General features: G+C 35.5%; 1 protein-coding gene across 3 annotated transcripts in view; it reads left to right on the plus strand.

Moving 5' to 3' along the window:
- LOC111149265 (nuclear transcription factor, X-box binding like 1) overlaps window positions 1–26958 on the plus strand; it is a 74115-nt gene extending 47157 nt beyond the window's left edge. For 2 of the 3 annotated variants that reach the window (XM_022506231.1, XM_022506232.1), the window contains exons 17-22: window positions 4169–4335; window positions 10593–10662; window positions 17044–17148; window positions 21639–21725; window positions 22941–22994; window positions 25843–26940. In XM_022506231.1, coding sequence (XP_022361939.1) covers window positions 4169–4335; window positions 10593–10662; window positions 17044–17148; window positions 21639–21725; window positions 22941–22994; window positions 25843–26016 — 657 coding nt within the window. In that variant the 3' untranslated portion in view covers window positions 26017–26940. Of the gene's footprint in view, window positions 1–4168; window positions 4336–10592; window positions 10663–17043; window positions 17149–21638; window positions 21726–22940; window positions 22995–25842 lie in introns of all 3 variants that reach the window. The other variant, XM_022506233.1, reaches the window with a different exon arrangement.
- The last annotated feature ends 468 nt before the right edge of the window (window positions 26959–27426 follow it).

Below are 27426 nucleotides of genomic sequence, written 5' to 3' on the forward strand. Positions count from 1 at the left end.
TCTATCTTTATCTCCCACTCAGGGAAGGCTGATGCAGTGCAACAGAGTGAAAGTTACATTATTTGAGGGATAACTTTATAGTCTCTATAATTTATATATTAAAAATGAAATAACTCATAAACTCCTTAAAATAAATTCCTTACTGTAATATCTCAATTGAGACCCATTGGAGAAGATCTCCTTGCATGTCCCTCTTGATCCAAATGGCTCTGGAGTTGCTAATGCGGTTTCTACCTTGAATTCTAGCACAGGGCCTACAACATAGCAGATATTTAAAAGTGTTTATTGAATTGACTGGAATCAAAATTCTTTTGCTTATCTCTGTTCCAGTCTCTCCCTGGCCTTCCTGACAGATCCCAGTCCAGTCAAGGCTGTTCTTAAAGGCAGTGCCTCTCATTGCTTCCATTAGCAACAAATATGTCCCTGTTGTCTAATTCATACACTGGAGTGAGTGGAACAGAGTGGTTAACTGGGGAAAGGTGTGAAGCTGGTGGCAAATGAAGTGTGTATTTCCCAAGCAAACCTGGGCACGGATATTTTTGAGTGACTGAAAAAAGAAATAATGAAGATGGTCTTTTCTCTGGGAAAAATCTATACCAAAAATTTTTAAAAAAGAAAATATAGGTACATAATCACACACAGACAATATATTTCTTACATAATTATGTATTGATAAACCCCTGCCACACAGTGTTGTCTGCGTGATGGGCATCACCTGGAATCTTGGAAATGCAAACTCTCAGGTCTCACCTCAGTATTTTAGCGATTGCCAAGTGATTGATCATGCACAAAAATGTTTGAGAGTTACTGCTAAAGACAATGTGTGTAATGTGTGATGCTTCATTGATTTAAAAAAAAAAAAGTTATGTTACAATCATCAGCCTCACTGAGAGATTGGAACTTAATTATTCCAGACATTAAAAACAAGGAATAGGAGAAGAGTAAATGAAACAAGAGGGGATTAGGAGGGAGACAAACCATAAGTGACTCTTAATCTCACAAAACAAACTGAGGGTTGATGGGGGGAGGGGGGTTGAGAGAGGAGGGGTGGGGTTATGGACATTGGGAGGGTATGTGCTATGGTGAGTGCTGTGAAATGTGTAAACCTGGCGATTCGCAGACCTGTACCCCTGGGGATAAAAATATATATTTAAAAAAATAAATAAAATTTAAATTAAAAAAAAACAAGGAATAATTCTGTAATGTGATAGAGGTACTAATTATTGCTACAATGAGAATCTTATTACAGTATGTAAATGTTGAACACCTCAAATTTAAAAAATGTCAAATATATGTTAATAAGATGGGAAAAAAGAGAATTTTACTTTCCAAGATTTATTTTCCAGTTTGTAATACTAACCCAAATGTTAATTCTGCTTTCATTCTCATCATCTCATTGCTTATAATGAGGATTGCTATCTTCCCTGGATTTCCAGCTCTCTGATGAATCAGGAAAAACTCATTTTAGAAGCTGATATGACTGATTGGGGAATTATTGTGGATTATCTCAATATTGTTCCCTGGCTTAAAATTTGTTTTCTTTTTTTTTTTTTTAAAGGAGAACTGTGTAAGATATTTGACAGCCAGGCTTGCTGTATTTCTGAGTTAGATAGTTTCTTCTAGAAGATAGAACTTGACATTGGAAGTGATCCAGGAAGGTAGCTTAGCAAGTACAGCTTTAGTGATTTTTTTTTTTTTTTCATAATTGGAAGGAAGGAGCCCCATATCATCAGTATAATTCTTCTTTTGCAGATAAGGAAACTGAAGGTTATCAAGTGACTTGTTCATGATTATGTAATAGGAGAGCAAGAATAAGAAAGTAGTAGTACCCTTGTCTTAACTCCCAGCTCAGTATGTTCTTCTGTTTCATGTTATTTAAGTGAAAGATTATTGCAGGCGTACCACATAGCCAGGAAAAAAACAAGTGAAACCGACAGTGTGTGTCATCTTTGGCTATATTTCCATATTTTGAGACTCATTGCCTATATTTCTCCTAGTCTTTCCAGTTTCAGAAAGTTGTATTACCAGTTTTAGCCAGTTCTGCAGATTAAAGGGAGGAACATTTCTTGATTTCTTTCTTCATTGTCCTTGTCTCACTACACACCTCGTCAGGTTTATCTTCAAAGTATATCCCTGAATCTGACCATTTCCTATAATCTCTACCATACCCTCCTCATCCAAGCCACCATCTTCTTTCCCTAGAGATGTCTGTACTATTCTCCCAGCCAGCTTCTCTACTCCCAGTTTCATCTTACTGCATCAGCTAGATTCATCATTTACAAATGTAAGTTAAAAAATGTAAGTTTAAAAAAAAATGTAAGGTGTGTTATCTCCCTGCTCAGTACGCATCAGTTACTCTCAGGATAAAATCCAAATGGCCTTATGAGGGCCTGTAAGGCTTTATAATGATATAACTTCTGACCTTTCCTGCCTCTTAGCACTCATCACTCATGTGCTCATTTTTGCTTCTACTCTTTTTTTTTTTTTTTTTTTTAGATTTTATTTATTTATTTGACAGACAGAGATCACAGGTAGGCAGAGAGGCAGGCAGAGAGAGAGAGGAGGAATCAGGCTCCCTGTGGAGCAGAGTCTGATGCGGGGCTCGATCCGAGGACCCTGGGATCATGACCTGAGCTGAAGGCAGAGGCTTTAACCCACTGAGTCACCCAGGCACCCCTCTCCTTCTATTCTTGTTATTTCTTAAATATTCCACATTTGTTCTACATCAGAGGTTTTGCACTTAGTGTTCTTTTCTCTGGGACTCTACATTCGTATGGCTCTCTCCCTTATTTATTCTGTTCAAACATGAAATTTATCAGATAGTTCTTCCTTCTTATTGCTTCTGTTACTCCCTCTTAACCTGCTTTATCTTTTTTCAGAGTGTTTATGAAGACATTCTATTATCCTCTTTACCTCCCCCACTTAAATTTAAGTTTCTTAGGTCAGGGGCCGCTGCCATTTTGCACATTTCCAGTATGTGAATTAATTTCTGGCATATGATGCTGCAAGAGTGTAGAATAAATTAATATACTTTTAAAAATAAAAAACAGAATTTATAGAACTATGTTTCCTAATTGAAACACTTTCTCTTTTTAATCCTATATGTCAAAAATAGGATTTTTATTGACATAATCACTGTTTTTGTAATCATGGCTATACTTAGGAATGATAACAGAATTTTTAAACTTTAAACTTAAGACTTGGTATCCGTTTCTATAGCTCTCGTACTTTATCTCATGTATGACATGTGAAAATAAATAATAGCCTGCGATAATAATTTTAAACTTCTTTAGTAGGTAGATAGTAGTTAAATTATTAAATTACTAGAGCAGAGAGGTACCTTGTTGAATTTATATTGAAGTACATTTATTTGTAAATGTAATGTAACTTTGGTTCATTGAAGTACATTAAAACATAAACTGCTGGTCATTCTCCTTTTTTGCCTCTATGTATGTTTCTATTTGGCAAGGTGAGAGCAGTATATCTAGAACATTGCGTGCTTTGGGAATTTTTATTTATGTGTTAACAGAGTGTTGATTTCTTTAGTTTGATGGTGATCATGTTTGTTGGGTGGAAATGAATTAACAATGTTTTATTTTGGGGCACCTGGGTGGCTCAGTTGTTAAGTGTATGCCTTCGGCTCAGGTCATGATCCCAGGGTTCTGGGATCCAGTCCTGCATCTGACTCCCTGCACAGCATGGAGCCTGCTTCTCCCTCTGCCTCTGTTGCTCCTATTGCTTATGCTCTCTCTCTCCTTCTTTCTTTCTCAAATTAATAAATAAAACATAAAAAAATAAACAAATTTTTATTTATTTCTACTGTGACTATTCTTTAGGAAGTAATTTACATTTTTAGAGGAATACTTGTAATTTACACTTTCAAGATGAGGCAGTTTGATTTAGTGAGGTTTGTAGATATAAAAATCTTTGTGAATAATGGTCATATTGATACCTTCCTGTTCTTCATTTTGAATATGTATTTTTTCATTTTGAATATTTTTAAGAGTGCAAGCATGCATGCACCATTTTATTAACTGTATTCCTAAGAGCTTCAAAAGTACTTTCTTTTAATAGGATGCGTAAATTTTATATATATATTTTATAAATTTAATATACAGAAATGTTAGACTTCTGTACTTAGATGATTTATTACCTTACTTCCTATCAGGCTGGCCCAGAATGCCTTCAGTGTGAAGAAGGGTGCTCTAAATCACGGCCTCTGGGTTGTCCCCATCCATGTGTTTTGCCGTGTCATCCTGGAGAATGTCCTCCCTGTGTTCAGATGCTTAGAATAAAATGTCACTGCAAGATCACAAGCCTATATGTGGAATGTAGGTAAGTGGACTGAAGAAATATTCTTGTTTTACTATAATTATTATTTTTTTTTATTTTTTTATTTTTATTTATTTATTTTTTTAAAGATTTTATTTATTTATTTGACAGAGAGAGATCACAAGTATACAGAGAGGCAGGCAGAGAGAGGGAGGGAAGCAGGCTCCCTGCCAAGCAGAGAGCCCGATGCGGGACTCGATCCCAGGACCCTGAGATCATGACCTGAGCCGAAGGCAGCGGCTTAACCCACTGAGCCACCCAGGCGCCCCTATAATTATTTTTAACCAGTATTTTTTTAATAATTCAGAATCCTATGAAGAGTACTTCAAGGAACATTATTCATTGTCACCCATAGATGCTCGAAGCTTAGATTTTCCAATAGAGACCTGAAGAAAGAAATGTAGAATCCTTCACCTTGTACGTTCTGAACCCTGATTTCAAAGACAGTTATGCTTTTTTTCTATTTAGGGATTCTGTTTAAGATTTTTTTAAAGGAAAAAAGTTGTATCGCTGCTTTAAAAAATGTAGAAACATTCCTATAACAGATCGCTCAGTTAACAGTGTCAAACTAGAATGTTGTTGGATGAAAAGTTGAAGTGCACGTAGCTACTGAGACATAATTTTTAAATTACAGACTTTTACTACAAATGTATCTGCTAATAAAATTGATAAACCTCTAGCCAGAGGAAGGACGCAAATAAAATCACAAATGAGAAATAACAATATCACAGAAATACAAACAATTAGAGTATTATGAAAAACTCTATGCCAACAAATTGAACAAACTAGAAGAAACAGATACATTCTTAGAAACATATAAACTACCAAATCTGAAACAGAAGAAATACAAAGCTTGAACATAGTGGTAATCAGCAAAGAAATTCAATCAGTAATCAAAAAACTGCCAAAAACAAAAAGTCCAGGACCAGATGGCTTCACAGGAGAATTCTATCAAACATTTAGAGAAAAAGTTAATAACTGTTCCTTTCAAACTATTTCAAAAAATAGAGAAAGGAAGGAAAACTTTCAAACTCATTTTACGGGGTCAGCATTACCCGATATCAAAACCAGATAAAGATATCACTAAAAAAGAGTACTATAGGCCTATATTTCTTGTGAACATAGATGCAGAAATTCTCAATAAAATAGTAGCAAACTGAATCTGACATTAAAAAAAAAATCATTCACCGTGACCAAGTGGAATTAATTCCTGGGTAGCAAGCATGGTTCAGTATTCACAAATCAATCAATGTGATAGACCACATTAACAGGAGAAAGGATTAGAACCAGATGATCCTTTCAGTAGATTCAGAAAAAGCATTTGACAAAGTACAACATCCATTCATAATAAAATCCCTCAACAAAGTAGACTTACAGGGAACATACCTCAACATGATAAAAGCCATATATGAAAAGCCCACAGCTGATATCATCCTCATTGGGGAGAAACAGAACTTTTCCTCTATGGTCAGGAACAGACAGAGATGGCCACTCTTCTCAATTTTATTCAAAATAGTACTGGAACTCCTAGCCACAGCACTCAGACGATGAAAGGAAATAAAAGGCATCCAGCCTGGCAAGGAAGAAGTCAGACTTTCACTCTTTGCAGATGGCATGATACTCTATAGAGAAAACCCAAAAGGCTCTACCAAAAAACTGCTAGAACTGTAAATGAATTCAGTAAAGTCACAGGATACAAAATCAATGTACAGAAATCTGTTTGCATTTCTATACATCAATAATGATGCAGCAGAAAGAGAAATCAAGGAATCGGTCCCATTTACAACTGCACCAAAACCCATAAGATACGTAGGAATAAACCTAACCAAAGTGAAAGACCTGTACTCTGAAAACTATAAAACACTGATGAAAGAAATTGAAGGTGACACAAAGAATGGAAAGACATCCTATGCTTGTGGATTGGAAGAACAAATATTATTACAATGCCTATATTACCCAAAGCAGTCTACGCATTTAATGCAATCACCATCAAAATACCACTAGCATTTTTCACAGAGCTAGAACAATCCTAAAATTTGTATGGAACCGCAAAAGACCCCCAATAGCCAAAGCAACCTTGAAAAAGAAAAACAAAGTTTGAAGAATCAATTCCAGACTTCAAGTTATATTACAAAGCTGTGGTAATCAAAACAGTTTGGTACTAGCACAAAAACAGACACATAGATCAAGAGAACAGGATAGAAAACCCAGAAATGAACCCGCAAATATATGGGAAGTTAGCCTTCTACAAAGCAGGAAAGAATATCCAATGGGATAAAGACAGTGTCTTCAGCAAATGGTGTTGGGAAAACTGTACAGCAACATGAGAAAGAATGAAACTGGACCACTTTCTCACACCATCCACAAAAACAAATTCAATGGATGACAGACCTAAATGTGAGACAGGAAACTATTAAAATCTTTGAGGAGAACATAGGCAGTAACTTCTTTGACATCGGCAGTAGCATCTTCTTACTAGGTATACCTCGTAAGGCAAGGGAAACAAAAGCGAACAAACTGTTAGGACTTCATCAAAATAAAAAGCTCTGCACAGGAAAGGAAATAATCTACAAAACTAAAGGGCAGCCTACGGAGTAGGAGAAAATATTTGCAAATGACATATTTGAAAAAGGGTTACTATCCAAAATATATAGAGAACTTATAAAACCCAACATCCAAAAAGTATATAATCAAATTACAAAATGGGCCAAAGATACAAACAGATATTTTCCCAAAGAAGACCTACAGATGGACAACAGACACATGAAAAGGTGCTCAACATCACTGATTATCAGGGAGAAGCATACCAAAACTATAATACCGTAACTGCAATGAGATATCACCTCACACCTGTCAGAATGGCTAACGTCAACAACACAAGAAACAACCGTTGTTGATGAGGATGTAGAGAAGGGGGAACCCTCTTGCACTGTTGATGGGAATGCACAGGCTGTTGCAGCCACCGTGGAAAACAGTATAGAGTATCCTCAAAACATTAAAAATAGAACTGCCTTACAATCCTGCAGTTGCAATTTTAGTATTTACCCAAAGAATACAAAAATACTAATTTGAAGACATACATGCACCCTAATGTTTGTAGCTGTTATACAATAGCCCAAATGTCCGTCAACTGATGAGTGGATGTAGGTGTATATGTATATACAATGTAATATTACTCAGCCATAAAAAAGTAATTTTGCCATTTGCAGTGACATGGATAGAGATAGAGAGTATTATGCAAAGTGAGATAAGTCAGTCAGACAAAGATAAATACCATGATTTCACTCATATGTGGAATTTAAGATAGAAAACATGCAAAGGGGAAAAAAAGATTGAGTGGTAAACCAAAAAACACTCTTAACTATAGAGAACAAGCTGATGGTTACTAAAGGGAAGTAGGTGGGGGGGGGATGGGTGAAATAGGTGATGGGGATTAAGGTGATGAGCACCAGGTGTTGTATGGAAGTATTGAGTCATTATATTGTACACCTGAAACTAGTATTGCTCTGTAAGTTAACTAATTGGAATGTAAAAAAAAACTTTTAAACAATCATAGCGAGATTCAATGACATACCTGTTAGCATGGCTAAAATGAAAAAGACCAAAAAAAAAAAAAAAAAGACAAAAGACTGACAGTATTAAGTGTTGGAGAGGATATGGAAGAATTGGAACTCATACGTTGCTAATATGAATGTAAAATGATAGAGCCATTGGAAAAAGGTTTAGCAGTTTCTTAAAAAGTTAAACGACTGCCTTCTGTATGGATACAACCATTCTATTCCTCAGTATTTAACCAAGAGAAATGAAATGTATGTCCGTACAAAGATTTGTACATGAATGTTCATAATATTTTTATATGTGATAACCCAAAACTGGAAATAATCCAAACGTCCAACAACAGGTGAATAAACACATGGTAGTATGTCCATACAGAATAAATTCAGCAATAAAAACAAACTATTGTTATTGGCAATATCATGAATGAATCTCGCTGTGAAATCTCAAGATATAAGTGAAAGAAGCCAAACAAAAAAGAATAATGCTCTATGATTTGATTATGTAAAATTCTTGAAAACTGGAAGCTAATCTATACAACAAAAAGCATCTCATTGGTTGCCTAGCAGGTGATAGGCAATATAAAGAGATTCCAAAGAGACACAGGACATTTTTGAGGGTAATGGGTATGTCCATTATCTTGATTGTGGTGATGGTTTCATGGGTGTAAACGTATGTCAAGTCTTGTCAGGTTTTCCACTTTAAATGTGTACATTATTGTCTTCTGTATCATACCTTAGTAAAAGCCCTCCAAAAACATGAAGTATATGTTTTTATAGAGAATTCTTCAGACTTAGTATTCATCATGATAATTTTGTTTACTTTCAATTCAGTGAATTATTCCATGTTATCTTTATTTTTAGTCCTTTTTTGCTTCATGTAATTTCCTTTATAGAAATTAGATATAAAAGATACAGATGTTGGAAAATTAGTTTATTCCAAATTATAAAGTGACAGAAACAAAATGATACTAAGTCTTAATTAAGTTCAGAGGTGAGCTGGGGTGCCTAGGTGGCTGAGCTAGTTAAGCATCTGCCTTCGGCTCAGGTCATGATCTCAGCGTCCCGGGATCAAGCCCCGAGTTCCTCATCGGGTTCCGCTTCTGACTCCTTGCTCAGTGGGGAGCCTGCTTCTCCCTCTCCCACTCTCCCTGCTTGTGCACTCTCTCTCTCTGTGTCAAATAAATAAATAAAATCTTTAAAAAAAAGTTCAGAGGTGAGCACCATACTTGTAAGAATGAAAATATATGACTTTTAATAGAGCCAATATAAAGACTTTGTGATATTATTAAGTGAAATTTTGCTAAGAAAATTGCATATGTTATCTTAGAGTACATTTATGCTAATTTATACATATACTTAAGATAATAGTTTTTACATTAGTTAGGCTAAACTTATGGTATATTTGGCACTTATGTCTAATAAAGGGAAATAAGAAAAACAGGAAAAGAAAGAATCAAAGGTAGAAGAAAGGTAATGGAAAGAGAATAGTGACCTTCATGTGATAGGAATTTTAAGGGTGTCACTAGTTACTGACTTATGCAGTGTCCATTGTGATAACATTCAACGATCTGTGAGAAAGTGGTTTTAGTCCTTGATGTTTGTGACTTTTCCTGGATTACCCACCAAGTCAAATAGAAAAGCACACAGACTAATCTAAAATGATCAAATCTAAAATGAATTTGTTTCTAACATTATAGCTTACAAAAACAATTTAAAAACTCTCCTAAAATAAACTTACTAAATTTTTCAATTTGAAGTAATTTTTTTGTTGTTGTTCTTTAAGAAACAAAACAAACAAGCATGGGGGAAAAAAAGAGAGGGGCAAACCAAGAAACAGAGTTTCAACTATAGAAAACAAACTCCTGGCTACCGGAGGAGAGATGGGTGGGGGGGATGGATGAAGTAGGTGATGGGGATGAAGGAGGACACTTGTCGTGCTGAGCACCCAGTAATGTATGGAAGTATGGATCATGATATTGTACACCTGAAACTAAAATTACAGTTTACGTAACTACTTGGAATTTAAATAAAAACTTCAAAAAAAAATCTGGGTGAGCATTTTCTCGGTGTCAGTTTTTAAGTAATATATAGAGCTATTAGTTTTTAATCTTTTATGTGGAAGCTTTAGGAAGATATTTATGAATAATGATTGCTCTGAAGAGGAAGATAATAGCAGACTACTTTTTTTTTTTTTTTTTTTTAAGATTTTACCCATTTATTTCAGAGAGAGAGAGAGAGTACACAAGGGCAGGTTGGGAAAGGGGCAGAAAGAGAAAGAATTTCCAGCAGACGCTGGGCTGACCATGGGTCCCCACTTGAGACTTGATTCCCTCACCAATCATGACCCGAGCCGAAATCAAGAATCAGATGCTTAAGGGACTGAGCCACCCAGCTGCCCCTTAATAGCATAAATTATTAAGGCCAGGCACAGATGATATTTTGTGTGTGTTTTATACTTCCTTTTTGCGGTAATTGCCCTTTTGGCATTTAATATGTTGGTAATAGATAAAGGGCTGGAAGGTTTCAGATATCAGACCAGGTAAGTAACCAAGACAGTTGTTACAGATGATACACAATTAAAATATTTTTCAAGAAAAAATGAAATAAGACAATTTTATGGACATGTTTGAAATTATTTTTAGAGAGGTAATCTATAAAATGGACTTCGGTTTGAATGTCATCAAAACTTCCTCTTATTTTTAGAAAAATAACCACAGCTGATGTAAATGAAAAGAACCTCCTTAGTTGTTGCAAAAATCAGTGTCCTAAAGAGGTAAGCTTTAATAGAACCCTTTTAAGCTGTATTTCTTAGGTCTTGTTTCTCTTGGATTTTCTCTTTTCTTCTTGGTCTTCTCATATCAGGTCTTTTCTGAACATGCTAAGAAATGTGGGTGCAGGGAGGAAAATGTGATTGATGTCTGCAAAAATGTAATACACACTAACTGTAGATGTACATCTCTTTATGAAATTTTGGGGTTCTAATACCCCAAAAGTTTTAAAGGTAGCTTATGTACTTTATATGATAAAGTTTTGACCTAATGCTTACCCCTCCCTCCCAAATAGAAACAGATGAAGAACTGTGTAGGTTACAGGCAGTTAGACAGTAAATCCATAGTAGGTTATTTAAAAAGCATATTTGTGTGTGTGTGAACTTTAAAGTTCATTCTTATCTTGAATTAATATAAACCATTATATATAGTTTTATTCTTAAAGATTCTGATGCTTATAATGCATTGTATTAATACTAAAAGTATCAAAAATGGTTCAGAAAACTTGTTCAGAGTACAAAGGTAAAAATTCACTGGTGATTTATCTTGGTGATAATTTGAGAAACCATCGATGATTGGTCAGTTTATTTATTTGTTTGTTTGCTTATAACTGGTCAATTTAAAAGAGTATTCCTTTTTTGTTGGAGGTATGGCAGTGAAAATTATTTGATTTGGTTGGACATTTATAAAGGAATCCTTCTGACTTACAGATGTACTAATAGTACCACTTTTAATTCTTTGTCTTTATGCATTTATTTGTTTCTCATCCTATTTAGAGTCAGGGAGAGATGATGAAAAAGCCGTAAATATACTAATCATTCTCTTTGGTTAAATAAAAACAGAAATTAAATGCATGATATGCCTTTTTGTTAACAATATTTCCTTTTAACTAAAACTTTTGATGCTTTTTATGGATTTCTGTTTAAGAACTATTGGAAATTGAACTTGAATATTTTGAAAGTTATGTAAGATTATAAAAAGACCATTTCAAGCAATAAATGATTATTTTAATAACCCTGTCTTTGTTATATAGGTGAAACTAAGGGCATTGGGATATTTCAAATTTAATTTGCTGATTTCTTCAAATCCTGACTTTTTCCCTGTTAAAATAAATTTTCTTCTGCCCAAATTAAGATTATATAAATTAAGGTAATAAGTGGTTATATTGACATAAGATTTATGTCAAATTTTTAATCTGAGTCCGTAACTTGTTATGAGATTGTAGTTAGAAATAACAAAATTAAATTTAGGGATTGTTAATTTGCAGTTTAGCATTTCCTTGGCTATGATTCAGTTGTGATAAGATTACGACATTTGGTGGGACTAGGTGGGTGATCATGGTTCTTTAAAAATTTGTTTTCTATGCTCATGATTTTTTTGGATTCTGTGCCAGTCTGGAGCCTATTACTTTTTTTTTTTTTTTTTTTTTTAATTACTAGAGTCTCCTTGGGCTCTCTTGAAATTAATAGCCTTAGTTTGGGAAGAATTCAAGTAGCTGTTACAGTTTGAAATAGTCTAAGAGTGGCCAGGTGAATATCCTGGTGTCTAATAGAACTTATTCTAGTTTGTGGCCTCTGGACATTGGTAAGGCTACAGCAGTAATTCTCAACAGTTCAACGGCTTCTTAATGGACCCTGCCCCAGAATTTCTGATTTTGAGGGCCTGGAGTAGGGGCCCAAGAATTTGCATTTCTAATCTTACATGTAATAGTGATATTGTTGGTCTGGCATCACAGTTTTGAGACCCACTAAGCTATAGAATCAAGTCATGCTTAGGATCAACCAAGAACTATGTCACTTCGAATCTGTAGTTAGATATCTTTTTTTTTTTCAATAGATTTCTTGTGTACTTGGAGTTAAGGTATGGGATTATGATAAATTCTGACCTACTGATAAATTCTTATTTACTTCCTCTTCCCTCCCCCATACTATAGATTTCTTGGGGGCAGGGACTATGTCCTATTCATCCTTGTATCCAGTCCCTTGTTCCCTGTTTGTACATATTAGGCAGCTGGTAAATGTTTTTACTGAATGTGAATGAAACTGAACTGTGGAAGTGGTATAGACATATCCCTTTAGCTCCACTGATTCTCTGATGTACACTTCCTATATCTTCTGGTCTGGATTGAATTTAACAAAAAAAAAAAAAAAAAAAAACAAAGATACCATTTAGAACTGTACCTTTAAACTGTGCCCCACATATACAATTCTACTTTTAAAAAAATTATTTCTGAATTTGGTTTTATCAGCCCTGTGAAGCTTTTCTATTTTTTACTTGAGCAAATTGTTTAATGTGTCTTTAACTCAAATTGTTTATGTATAAAATGGGGGCAATAATACTCACTTCTGAGTGCTGAGTATTAATGAGTTAAGAACATGTAAATCTTAGTATATAGTGAGTGCTGTATGTGCGCTAGCTGTGGTGATGATGGGATGGGTATTTATCCATAAACAGTGTTGTTTTGCAAGCTTTCTTTAATTATTTTTAAAGAGCTTTTTAAATTGGGATTAAAATGGAACATCTTGAACTAGACAGTATTGGTTATGGGTAAGGCATTTGAAATGACATATGTAGGTGTAAATAGAATGATGTTAAGGACTGAGTAGAGTACAAGAAGACCGTCCCACATTGAGTGGAAAGAGTAGGACATCTCATCTTTAAATGAATATCAAGGTTGGATCTTTTAGGAAAACCTCGGTTTTTTTTGGTTTTGGAAAGACTTCATTACCTCTGTAATGAAGATATAGTCATTATATATTATGCATTTTAATCAGCTTCCTTTGGAACTGCTTTTTAGCTCTGTCGGAATATAAGCTGCCTTTTGAGATAACACATACTTGCACACCTGTTTTTTTTTTTAACAGTGAAATCACCACCTACTCAAAAGCACATAATACGTATCCGAACAGTTTAACAAGTAGTTAAAAAGTCAACACCATAGAACTCCACACAGGTCCAAAAATACAGTATTGCTGCATCTCAGAAGCTAACAAAGTCCTTGTCTGGCTGTGGTTCCCCCCTTCTATCCTATATTTTACCTCCACTTGCCTTTTATAGTAATTATTTCCTTGCTGGTATCTGAAAACAATCTTGTTGGCTTAATTTTATAGTTAAAGTTCAAAAGTATGAACTTTTGTGACCTTAGTTTGTTCTCCATTATGTCTGTCATGTTTATTGCATGTGGCTGTAGTCTTATTTCCATTGTACGAGGATACTGTGGTTTATTGTATTTGCCTTATTATGGGTAGATACGAGTTTTTTCCAATTCCAAAATACTGTTGTGAACATTCTTGTTTGTGCATTCTAATATATGCATGTATAGATTTCTCTAGGCATATAGTGGTGCGTGGTCATAAGGAATGTATAATTTCAACTTAATATCATATTGATTTCCAAAATCGTACAACTTACTATCAGTAAATTTTCTAATTTACCACTAGTATTTTAAAGCTCCTGTCATGGCATATCCTTGCCAACATTTGGTATTGTCAGAGTTTTGAATTTTTGCTGGTCTTGTGACATCTCGTGATTTTTATTTACATTTTCCTGATTACTAGTGATTTTTAATACTTTTTCAGAATTAATGGCATTACTTTTGTCTGTGGGACATACATTGGATACCAGCACAGTATCCTTCTGGAGGAGTTTCAGTTCTCCTTGCAGGCTAGAGTAATCAGTTACATTAACTTATCACAAAAAGAAGATACGTTCAGAGGATATTGGAGACCAGTTCATAGACTCTGAAGGAAATGCTGTACAGCAAACTTCAGGAAGGACAAGATCTGGGCAGCCCCCAGGACATTGCTAGCAGGAGCTCAGGGGGCTCTTTACTAAGATGACTGTTCAAACCACCAACTCTTTCTTTTTAGTTTTCACATAATCAGAAGAGAAAATCTGATTGGTCCCTTTAAGTCGAGGGGCTCCCTTGGTATAGGCAGTGACAGATAGAAGACTAGAACGGATAACATAGCCATGGCCATGAGAAAATTGTGATGAGCCAGGCGGCCACCCCAATTTGTGTCTTCTGTATCTTCTAACCAGCAGTGAAGGTGAAACACGTGGAGATTCATGGAAGAATTGTTAGATGGGGTAACAGGACCAAACAGGACCAGCAGTATTCAGAGAAAAGAGATACATTTTGAAGATAGAAGATTCAGCCAGAGATAAGAGAGACTTTCAGGATGGTAGTGAAATTGTGAAGATTGACCGTGAGGTCTTTTAGGAGGCAGAAAGATAAAATATCCAGACCAGTGATTTTAAGCTTTTCATCAACCCCCCAACACACTGAAGAGATAGAACTTTATAGCCACGATTCTGTGTAATTCAGAAAGATCTTTATTGATTGTGATAGTCTTCCCTATTCACTTTCCCCTTTAGAATTATTGATTGAAGGGATGCCTGGGTGGCTCAGTGGGTTAAAGCCTCTGCCTTCAGCTCAGGTCGTGATCCCAGGGTGTTGGGATTGAGCCCCGCGTCAGGCTCTCTGCTCAGCGGGGAGCCTGCTTCCCCCTCTCTGTCTCTCTGCCTACTTGTGATCTCTGTCAAATAAATAAAATAAAATGTTTAAAAAAAAGAATTATTGATTGAAAGTAGACTGGTTAGTTACTTTTAGAGAAGATGACTGATGTAATTACCCCACAGATTAAAGAAAGAACAAGAGGCTACCGAGACATGTTTTGAGAAGAGAGGCCAGGTGGTCAGCTGATGCTAAATGTTTTGTCTTCTTCATGAAGTCAGGCTAGAGGCACTAGCAGGAATGAAGGTGGGAATGATGTTGAGGAGACAGGAAAGACTTTAAATAGCCCTGTGAGGCAGGTATTTGATAGTAAAACATATTGAGCTTATTAAGCAGTGTTAGGGGCCTTGGTAGGTATAGAGAGAAACAAAACTGAAGTGGTCCAGGAATGCTAGTGTGGAACTCATTCCAGCAGCTCAACCCTACAATGGGATTGATGAAAATGTAGGCTGAGTGTCCAAATTGAGTTTTGGTATGTCTCAGTTCAAAATGAAAGAGCAAAAGAGCAAGAAATCTAATTGCACACTAGAGAGGCACTAAAGGCAATGGAAAAAATGTAAGAATTTTTTTGGGGTGAGTAGAGTTAATAGTTGGAAGGATCAATCTGCAGAATCATAAAGATCAAAAGTTGGAGAATTCAAATGTTTACTATGGTGCCCACTATTTGTAAGGCGTCTTTGTTAATGAGTATAAGAGATACAAAGAAATAGAAGACCGTTGTCCTCCACTAACTTATTATTTTATATAGCTAAATATTTTATTACAATAGCTAAATATATCGAGCATATTTAATCCTCACAACAGCTATGCAAAATCTGTTACTCTTCCCGGTTTTATATGTGAGGCACAGAAAAGTCAGGGGACTTGCCCAGGGTTTCACAGTTGGTAAAGAGGGAAGCTGGGCTTCAGGTCCAAGCAGCCTGACTTTGGAATTTAACCAGTAACCAGTGGTATCTTTTATTCCCAGTCTGATTAGAGAGACACATAACTATGAGGTGTCTGAACATTTTTTTTTTTAAACTTTAAGACCATACAAGCAATGTCACAATAGTTTAGAAATATATTTCTTACATAATTACTATTATTTGTTTAAATATAGACAAACTCCTATCATGCTTCTATGGTCATTTGAGCCATTTCTTGAAGTTTGGATAACATTTGAATACAAAGAAGGTCAGAACATTTCATCTGAAAGCTTGACTTGGATAAGAAGATAGTAAATAAGTAAAGACAGGAGCATGTAGACATCTTGGCAGTTACCGAGTGGTTTGGCTGCCTCTATAATACGTTTTGATGTGTAGTGGCAAAGAGAAATTATTTAGAGTAAAAGGCTAAGCAGTTGTGTTACCGTACAGTGCCTTAAGAACAAGGAAGTTTTTTCTTTCTCTCTCATATAACCATACAAGGTAGATGTGTTGTCAGTGTGCTCCAGGTAGTCATTCAGGAACCCAAGTAAGTCAGGGAACACTGCGTCTCTTTGACACATGGTTTCCATTGTTGGTTTAAATGTTACCTCAAAGCACACTGAGAAGGGAAGAACATGGATGTGTGGTCTCAAAATGCTTTAAGGTACAAAAGCACTTACGCTTCAATTCCATTGGCCAGAACATAGTCACATAGCTGTAACTAGCCACAGTAGTGTTGTAAGTAAGATTCACTCTTGGAGTGGAACTGGGGAGAATATTTAACACTTCTGGTAATTAAAGTAATTTATATCTAAAAGAAAAAAGTTAAAAATTAGATGATTATCGAAGGTTGATTGACCCTATTATAATAGACTCTCTCTTAAAATAGTTGTTGGAAGAAGGGGAATTTGCAGAGTCTGACTAGAATGTAAATATGTAATTGCCTTATTTTGATTTTATTGTAGCTTCCTTGTGGTCACAGATGCAAAGAGATGTGTCATCCTGGTGAATGTCCCTTTAATTGCAACCAGAAGGTAAAACTTAGATGTCCTTGTAAAAGAATAAAAAAGGTAAATATTTTAAGTTATTGAAAATACTTTTTTATGTAAAAATTTCCTTTGTGCTTTGGTAGTTCTTTGGCTTTTTGCCTTTTGAATTTCAAGGTCTTATTTTTTAGAATCATTTTATTGTTAGCCTATTTCTGTAAATATTTTAAAAATTGGCTTTGTTTGGCAATCTAGTTTTCTGTAATTTATTCATAAAAGAACTTTGTCTTGTATTGGAATCAAGTTCAGTGCCCCTTTTTGGATAGAATCAATATGCTCGAGATTTGAGGTCTTTGTATATGAAACACAATGTGAGTAATAAAGTGAGTTTTATGGTTTAAGAAATGGTCTGGAATTAACCTTTGTTGCTCTTGTTTATGAAATAGTTTTTGCCATCAGTATTAAGTTGTGAAAACATAGCCTTAAAGAGACTTCACATGCATAGCCTTATAATGTTAGAAAATAACAAACTTGGAGAGAATTCACTTTAAGATAAAATAGTGGTGATGAAAGATTAAGAGGAAAACACTAACTACTGGAAAGGTCAGCAATGGGGCGCCTGGGTGGCTCAGTGGGTTAAGCCTCTGCCTTCGGCTCAGGTCATGATCTCAGGATCCTGGGATGGAGCCCGCATCAGGCTCTCTGCTCAGCAGGGAGCCTCCTTCCCCCCTCTCTCTCTGCCTCCTGCTCCGCCTACTTGCAATCTCTCTGTCGAATAAATAAATAAAATCTTAAAAAAAAAAAAAAAGAAAAAGAAAGCTTGACAGAGGCAAACTGCCACTGTTCATTTCATGTAAGCTTACAAAGGAAATCTCAGTGTTGCTCAGTGTTGGTGGCTGAGCGGTTCGTTTTCAGTTCTCCTTTTTCCTTGACTTCTCTGTTCACACTGTCAACTTCTGATTTTTTCTGTGTTGGTTGAAGTTGCGGCTCCTTTTTTTCTTCATGGTCTTACAGTCATCCCCTAAAGCTAGTCTTTTTTCTTTTCTTTAAATTCTCTCTTACATTCATCCATCCAACAAATATTTGAGAATCTTTTGCTTTTACTGAGGATCTTTGCTTTTCATTTTTTTTCACAGCTCCTACTATCACTTCCTGGGGTAGTGACTTCTGAATTTAAATGTGTAGGCCTGACCTCTTCTGGAGTTGAGTCCATGGGTTTTAGATTTTTAAATTGGACCACATTATTTTGTTTGTTTGTTTTTCTTTTTTAAGATTTTATTTATTTATCCAAGAGATAAAGAGAGAGCACATGCTGGGTGAAGGGCAGAGGTCTGAGCAGGGAGCCCAGTGCGAGACTCTATCTCAGGACTCCGGGACCACAACCTGAGCCGAGGGCAGATGCTTAACCAACTAAGCCACCCAGGTGCTCCTAAATGGGACCATCTTTATGTGAAAATCAGTGCTTAGTCAAGCCACTTTTAATTAGAGATATCTCTCAGATTTTCTCTCATTTCATGTTACTATCCAAGTGCAGATTGCCACCCACTAGAACTTTGGCAACAGCTCATTCTTAGACTTTAAGAACAGCATCATAACAGATTTCCTTGCTTCCAAGCATACTACATCTCTAATCTAAGTTTTTCAGTGGTTCTTCGTCACTTATGGGAAGAAATATGCATTTAAAAGAAACATGTATGCACATACAGGCTTGGCATTCAAGGGATTCTATGATGGTACCGTTGCCTACTTGTCTGCACTGTCATCCTCTAGCGGTTGTCTCTATGATTCTGTTACTTAAGTGCCCTAACACATATGATACACTCCCCTCTAATCTGTGGCAATGCAGACATTCTTTCCTGTAAAATGCAAAATTTTCTCCTTTACTGTTCTAGAACTTAGTGCGAGCATTTCCTTGTTTGGGAAGGTCTTCCATCCCCTGACTCTTGGGAAGACTTCGATGCTATTTCTCCTTGTTTTTCTTTATTCTAGGTTCATGACTAAAAGCTTTGTGATTCTAAGGATGTCTGTAACCTTGTTTTCTCATCCATAAAATAGAGTTTATACATAGATTTATTGAAAGGAATGAAAGAGGTAATGCTTACATAGCATTTAGTACAGTGATTATTATGTTTAATAAATAATAGCTGCTATTGTACTCATTTACTGCTTACATTATTATATTATTTTTCTTATTGTGTCCCTTGTCCCTAGCACAGTGCTTTGCATGTAATAGGTGCTCTTATAAGTACCTTTTGAATGAGGAAAGGTGGGTTCGTTCTTCCAGGCTGATAGACTTAATATCTGCAAATATAATATTTATTGTCTGTGTTTGTATATGTTATTGTTCCTTTGTCTGGACTATCCTTGGAGGACTCAGTTTACCAAAAATGAAGAACTGAAGTGGAGGGAAAAAACCCTAAGTAATAAAATTCCATGCTATAAAGTGTTTTCATGAAAGTATATGTACTTTGCTCATTAGGATTTGATGATCACATATTTTAACTCTGGTAAATTTGAACTAAAAACAATTAGTATCTGAGAGTGTGGAAAGAAAGGAGAAATTGATACAAATAGGTACACTTAGAGCAAAAGTGATATCTGGCAGCAAAAAAGGGTAGCTAAAACATCTAGGCAAATTCTAGGACTTTAAAATAAGGACCACTTATTTGAGTAGTTCACAAATTGATTATAGGATTGATGTCACATCATCAAGAAAAGAGTAGATAAGGTTTTTATTGTTTCATTAAGGAGACATTGAAGTGCAAACATAAGCTTTAGACCAATTTTTAAAATTTTAAAACTTTTTAAAAAATTAAATGGTTGAGAGGAAAGTTTGTAGCTTTCCAGAAAATTCTCTAGAACTGCATGAGTTGGTAGCCATTAGCCACATGTGGCTGTTTATTTATTTGAATATTTTTTAGCCTTATTGATGCACAGTTGACAAAAATTGTATGTATTTAAGGGACGCCTGCATGGCTCAGTTGGTTAAGCAGCTGCCTTCGGCTCAGGTCATGATCCCGGCATCCTGGGATCGAGTCCCGAGTCGGGCTCCTTGCTTGGCAGGGAGCCTGCTTCTCCCTCTGCCTCTGCCTGCCATTCTGTCTGCCTGTGCTCGCTCTCTCTCTCCTTCTCTCTCTGAAAAAAAAAAAAAAAAAAAAAAAAATTGTATGTATTTAAGATGCACACCTGATGATTGTCTATACATACACACTGTAAAATGATTACAGCAATCAAGCTAATTAACATTTAACACCTGGTTACCAGTTCTTGGTGAGAACACATTCTACTCTCGTAGCAAATTTAAAGTATATAATACAATATTATTAACTATAGCAAGCATGCTGTATATTAGATTCCTCAGAACTTATTTTATCACTGAAAATTTGTACCCAGTGACCAGTTTCTCCAGATGTCACCTCGCCACAAGCTCCTGGCAATCTCCATTTCCTTCTTAGCTTTTCTAAGTTCTAATTTTTTAGATTCCACGTATTAGTAAGATCATACAATATTTGTGTATCTGTATCTGTCTTATTTTACTTACTTGCTTGTCTCCATGTTTATCTATGTTCTCTAAATGGCAGGATTTCCAACTTTTCTATGGCTGAATAATATTCCACTACAGGTTGATAGGTGGGCAGATCATGTTTTCTTCATCTGTTTATCCACTGATAGACACATACCTTGTTTCCATATCTTGGCTATTGTGAATAATGATGCAGTGAGCATTGGAGCACAGAGATTTCTTAGATACTCTTCTCATTTCCTGGATATATACATCTGGGAGCAAGACTGCTAGAACCTATACTACTAGATCTACTTGACATTTTTTTAAGAAGCCCCCAAACTGTTTTTCATACTGGCAATGTTGGCAATTTAGATTCCGAACAACACTGTCCAAGATTTCTTTTTTTTTTTTTCCTATATTCTTGTTAACATTTGTTATCTATTGGCTTTTCAATTATAGTTATTCTAACAGTTGTGGGTTGATTATGTCATTGTGGTTTAGATTTGCATTTCCCTAGCGATTAATGATGTTGAACACATTTGCACGTACCTGTTGGCCCACATACAGCTATTTAAATTTGAATTTTAATGAATCAACATGAAATAGTAGTAAACATTCAGTTCCTCGATTTCACTGGCCACATTTTGAGTTTTCAGTAGCTGTGTGGAGTCAGTGTTCCTCCGTTGGATAGCACAGATACAGAACAGTTCTGTTGTCTCAGAAAGCTGCATTGGTTAGCACTATTCTGGAGCATTTTATAGCACAAAACAATAAAGAAAAATAAAGAATGAAAAGGAAATTGATGCTGGGTTGATAGTGGCTCTTAGCAGATAATTTAATTTTATGATATTCACTTCTTTCCGGTTAGGAGGAAATAAAGAAATGATCACTGTTTGAATCAAGACATTTAATGCTTGTAACCATATCATCATGAAATATTCATGAACATGACTTTTAAATAATATGCATAACCTTAAGCTGTCAGATATTTTGCTATTTTATGACATACAGTTAGGACTCTGAGGGAAAAACATTTTAAAGTCAAATTTTAAAAAAATGTTATTTGTAGGAATTGCAGTGCAACAAAGTACGTGAAAATCAGATTTCAATAGAATGTGACGCAACGTGCAAGGAAGTGAAGCGGAAAGCATCTGAGGTAAGGTCTTTTTTTTTTTTTTTTTTAAAGATTTATTTATTTATTTTAGAGAGAGGGTGTAGCGAGCTTGGGGTTGTTAGGAGGAGGGGCAGAGGGAGAGGGAAAATCTCAAGCAGACTCCCCACTGAGTGCAGAGACCGACGCAGGGCTTGATCTCACAACCCTGAGATCACGACCCGAGACGAAATCAGGAGTCAGATGCTTAACCAGCTGAGCCACCCAAGTGCCCACAAATGTCATTTTTTAATGTGCCAATTAATGGCCTTTTCCTATTTATTTTGTGCATTACTTTATGTGCTTATTACAAGGAACTCAAAATCTCATCTTTTTTGCTTTTGTAAGAAAACCTAGTTTTTTTTCTTTTTTAAGATTTATTTATTAGAGAGAGAGAGAGAGAGCATAAGTGGAGAGGAGAGGGAGAAGCAGACTCCCTGCTGAGCAGGGAGCCCCATAGGGGACTTGATCCCAGGACCCCAGGATCATGACCTGAGCTGAAGGCAGATGCTTAACAGACTGAGCCACCCAGGCGCCCCAAGAAAGCCTCGTCTTTTAGGCCTATTTTGAATCCCCAAGTGTGCTCTTTAGTTTGTGCTACATTTTTTCTATCCTTGTACCAGTTTGTGTATGTGCTCTAGAACAGTTTCATCGTAATGTTACTGTAAGCCTCCTGAAAGTTAGGTTAAAATAATACAAAGTAATATTTTGGAGTTCTTTGCTGTTTGGGTTACCTCTAGTGTCCTTATTTCCTTCCATCAATCCAACTGATGAATAAATTCTTAATTTTGCTTAACACTGAGGATTCTCTTCCAGATAGGGCATTTACAGAAAATGACTTTAAAAACTTCAACTCTAGAAAAAGAGTGGTATTTAATAATTTATTATAGACTTAGTATGGTAGCTCAAGAGAAAAAAAACCCATTTAAACACTATTTCATTTTGCAGTTTTGTAACTCTTTGAATTGTGGTCTAATATCTATTAAGTTGTTAAGCTGACATGTTTATATAAAGGCTAACACTATCCCTCTCCTCATCTCACAGTCTGTTAGAACCTTGGTAACACTTCTCAGTAAAACATTTATATGTCTTTAGGTAATTTCCAATATAAAGTTACCAAAAGTTGTTATGGGTTAGTGGATCCTGGGTGAGAAGATGTTAAAATTCTAAATAAAATTTGATGATTACAGTGTTAATTAATCTTTAAATATCTATAAACAGATAAAAGAGGCAGAAGCCAAAGCTGCTCTCGAGGAAGAAAAACGAAAACAACAGGTAACTAAACAAAATATCTATATCCTTTGTATCATTGTTAGTTTTTATGCAAACGCAAGGTTTATTCCACATACAAACCAGGAGCCAGTCAACTGTTCCCCGGACTGAAAATAGTATAGTTCCTACAAAACAAAAATTAGCCGCTCACTCACTTCAGCTCAAGTATGCTGAGCTTCTGAAGAGGCATGAAATCTTGTATATTCCCAGATATTTTGTATATTCCCAAATTTAATTTGGATCTCATTCATTAAATCTCATTCATTCTCCAGTGATAAGAGTTTTCATTCCTCCTTTGGTTGGTGGGTGGGGGTTGGAGTGTGGCAGCTTCCATTTTTTTTTTTTTTTTAAAGATTTTATTTATTTATTTATTTGATAGAGAGAGAGAGAGAGAGAGAGAGAGATCACAAGTAGGCAGAGAGGCAGGCAGAGAGAGAGGGGGAAGCAGGCTCCCCGCTGAGCAGAGAGCCCAACGTGGGGCTCAATCCCAGGACCTTGGGATCATGACCTGAGCTGAGGCAGGCGCCTGGCAGCTTCCATTTTAAGGCGTCTCCTGGAGCCCATGTCTTCACTCACCTAAAAGTATTTGAGTTCTGTTTTGCTGACTTGCAGATTATCTGTAAAAAGGAGTGTTTTGTTTCTTAACCAATGCATTTACTTTAACGATATATTGCCTTATTTCTCTTTTAGTAAATTCAGGCTTATTATCTGTTCTTTGCTATATAGCAGATAACAACTACATTCCTGATACCCTGTTTGCTCAAATATCATATTGATCATGTACTCCGAAGAGTGGTTTAACTCTCTAATAGGGACATATAATTATTTGTCAGTTTGCATTTTGAGATGCTTATACTTAGCAAGAAGGTTGTATTATTATATGCAAACTGCTCCCTTTTGAATGAGGAAATTGAAATTTGTGTGACTTCAGGGGAAGACACTGGAAACAATTTAGGTAGCAATAAAGGGGGGCTAAAATGACCTCTGATGTTAGATGGTTCTAAAAAGTTGATTTGCCTAATATTCCAAAGTAAGTTATCAGAGCTACTTCACTAAAACATGGATTAACTAGAATCCTGGGAGATAAACTTATTGGGAGTAGTTTAGGGTAAACCTTCTTTCCCTTTTTATAAACTATTTGGATGGAAATTTTAAATATATTCCCTATTTACTGACCTTTTAAACAGAGTGTATAGAACATAACTTAAACTATAAATGATGGCTGTGGGTCATTATTAAAGCATTAGTTATTTTACTGTGTCAGTTCTCAAGTTTGGCTGCTTTTAATGAATTGATCTTGTTCTCCATTTCAGCAACAGCTTAAAAATATTCTGACATTTTGGTTCATTGAAGAATGAATGTGTTAAATTAAGTATTGGATTAGGGCATCTTCAAATGTGGTTATGGGCAAAGTAATGGATGTGTTTACTGAAGTTTGTACAGTTGACCCTTGAACGACAGGTTTAATCTGTTTAAGCTGTGGGGTTCCACTTACATGTGGCTTCTTTTCAACATGTAGCTTCCTACAGTACAGTCCTGTAAATGTGTTTTCTCCTTCTTACGATTTTCTTAGTAATGTTTTTCTTTTCCCTAACTTACTTTATTGTAAGAACACAGTATATGATGCATACAACGTACAAAATGCACGTTAATCTATTGTTACTGGTAAGACTTCCGGTCAACAGTAGGCTAATGGTAGTTAACTTTTTGGGGAGTCAAAAGTTATATATGGATTTTCAGCTGTGTGTGGGGTCAGCACCCCTGACCCCTGCATTGCTTAAGGGTTAACTTATATTTCCTTCTGTTAATTTAACAATTACAAAATCTTGCATGGATATTATATATATTTTTTAGTTGATGACGATCATGTTTTAGTTCCAATGCACTGTAGAGTATCATGTTACCTTATCCTGTATAAAGTTAAGTAAATTCTTGGCAGTAGAATAAAAGTCCACATTTTACGGTAAGTATCATCCAGTTATCCTTTCTTAGGACCAGTTTTTATAGAATTCTACTTTCTAAAATTGTCATTTTGATTTAAAGCATGAAGCATTTTCCCCTGAAGAATTTCTACTCTGTTTTTAAATATATTTGATAAAGATAATCTCGCAGGGTTTTTTTTTTTCCTACTCAAATTTCTTTCAAACAAGCCATTAATGTCTATTATCAGCATTGTAAAAAAAATAGAATTATAGGTATTTTTATTCTCACTGGGCATCTCTTGGCACTTGCTAGAAGCTGTGTATTATAGAAACTCAGTAGATTAATGGTGTTGATGTATAAAATTAATGTCTGTATTTAGGACACCCTGGTTTAATCAGATGTTTCTATATTTAAATAGTGTCAGGGGTGCCTGGATGACTCAGTTGGTTAAGTGTCTACCTTCTGCCCAGGTCCTGATCTCGGGGTCCTAGGATCGAGTCCCCTGGTAGTCATTGCCAGCAGGCTCCCTGCTCAGCAGGGAGTCTGCTTCTCCCTCTCCTTCTGCCCCTCCCACCCACCACCTCCCACCCCCAGTTGTGTTCTCCCCCTCTCTCAAAGAAATAAAACCTTTAAAAAAAAACTAACTGTAAATAAATAAATAGTGTCAAAGTCAGGCTTATGGTCTGAAATAATCTCTTTTGTTACTCCCCATTTCCCTTTCTGCTTACCTAAACTCTGAATTTGTTGAATACAAGTCCATGATGGAGAGAGTTTTTTTTTTTTTTTTAAATCAAATCAATATATTTACTATATACCATTGCTATTAAAACATTTGGCACATTGATTTATTTTCATCTCAGTGGAAAATTTCAAGTCAATGTATGTATCGATTTTAATAAAAATGATACTGTTTTGGTTTTTGATTTAGGCTGAACTGGAGGCTTTTGAAAACAGACTGAAAGGTCGTCGGAAGAAGAACAGGAAAAGAGATGAAGTGACAGTTGAGCTTACGCTATGGCAGAAATACAAATACTATCTCCTTCCGGCATGTGCAGTTGTGGTTTTAGCGTTTGCATGGTACATAGCCCATGATGTGGCTTAAAAAATTTTGATCTGGTCATATACCTCAGATTGGATTTAGATAAGTTATTCACTCTGGAATATTAGAAAGTGTATACTGTAGAACATAGATATTCACATTCATCTCTGTATTCCCTTCCAGCTGTTGTTAGAAGGACAGATTTTAAGCTTTATCTTGAGTAGCATACTAGAAGTGGCAATATAACATTGTTTAATAGTAAAAGCATGACTGAAATTGTCAGATATCTCATAAGGCATAGCCTGTGGCAGGGTAACACGTCAGTTGATTGTGCTTCCTTGTGTTAACATAGTTGTCTCACTCACTATTTCACACCAACTTTCTTTCTGTTTTTTTGCAAAATTAAAATGAAATTGAGCCATATGTGCAGTAAAAGGAATATGTCACAATGTTTTGGCTACTTATTAAAAGGTACTTTTCTTGATCATGTAACTTTGTACTTTAAAATAATTATTCTCTAAAAGACCTCTTAAATTGTAACCTAAAGCTATATAATTTGATTCCAGAAATTGGTTTATTAGTGAGGAATTTTTTATCAGTTATTGAAATAAATTTTTATGTAGTAGATACCGCAGAGAAAAATATAATTGTTTTTTTAAAAAATGCTGGGCTAGATTCCTCACATGTGGCTGTTTCTTGTGTAAGAAGCATTTAACTGAAGTTTGGCATGTTTTGTAAAACTTGTGTCTTTTCAAAGTAGTAATAAAAGAAAAACTGGTATTTATGAGCAATAGAAACTGAGCACAGGGCTTATGAGCTTTATATACTTATTCTCATTTCTTCTTACGATGATCCTGTAAGTAGATTTCAGCTGGAAATAATCAGTTCCTATGAAAACAAGCTGATAGAGAAATATCAGTAAGCCAAATCTGTTGGAATTGTCATTTTAAATGGTTTTGCTATTTAATTTTTGTATGATTGTTTTCATTAAAATTTTTCATACCAAATTTGCAACCTTGAATGTTTACTATTATCTGAAATACTCAGGAGCCTATAATTTTAGGCTATAGGTATTAGTATCACTGTATAAAATCTCGGATACTTGATGCAAAACAATTATTGATTGACGCTAAAAAGTAATAGAAGTACGTTTTAAACAGAAGTACAAAGAAGGATTTCTAAACTTTGCTGACTTTAATGAAAAAGTTTTTAATGTTCTGTTTATTCTTCTAGTGTTAGCTAGTGTCTAAAATGAGAGGGTAGTCATTCCTTTCGTTATGGTATTTGTGTTTTGACTTTAGGTTTTTTTTCTTTTTTACCTTTCTCAACATTAGGGTACCTGGGTTGGTGTTTCAGAAGCTCTAAGTTAGAGCTGCTACACTCCAGTCATTTCCTTACTCTAAAATGAATATTAAAGACTGAACAACTAAGTGTCTACCTGGGGAGCTATTTTCATGTATCTCAGAATTTCAG

Source organism: Enhydra lutris, unplaced genomic scaffold, assembly GCF_002288905.1.
Source record: "Enhydra lutris kenyoni isolate GAN:26980312 unplaced genomic scaffold, ASM228890v2 scaffoldscaffold21, whole genome shotgun sequence".
Lineage (NCBI taxonomy): Eukaryota > Metazoa > Chordata > Mammalia > Carnivora > Mustelidae > Enhydra > Enhydra lutris.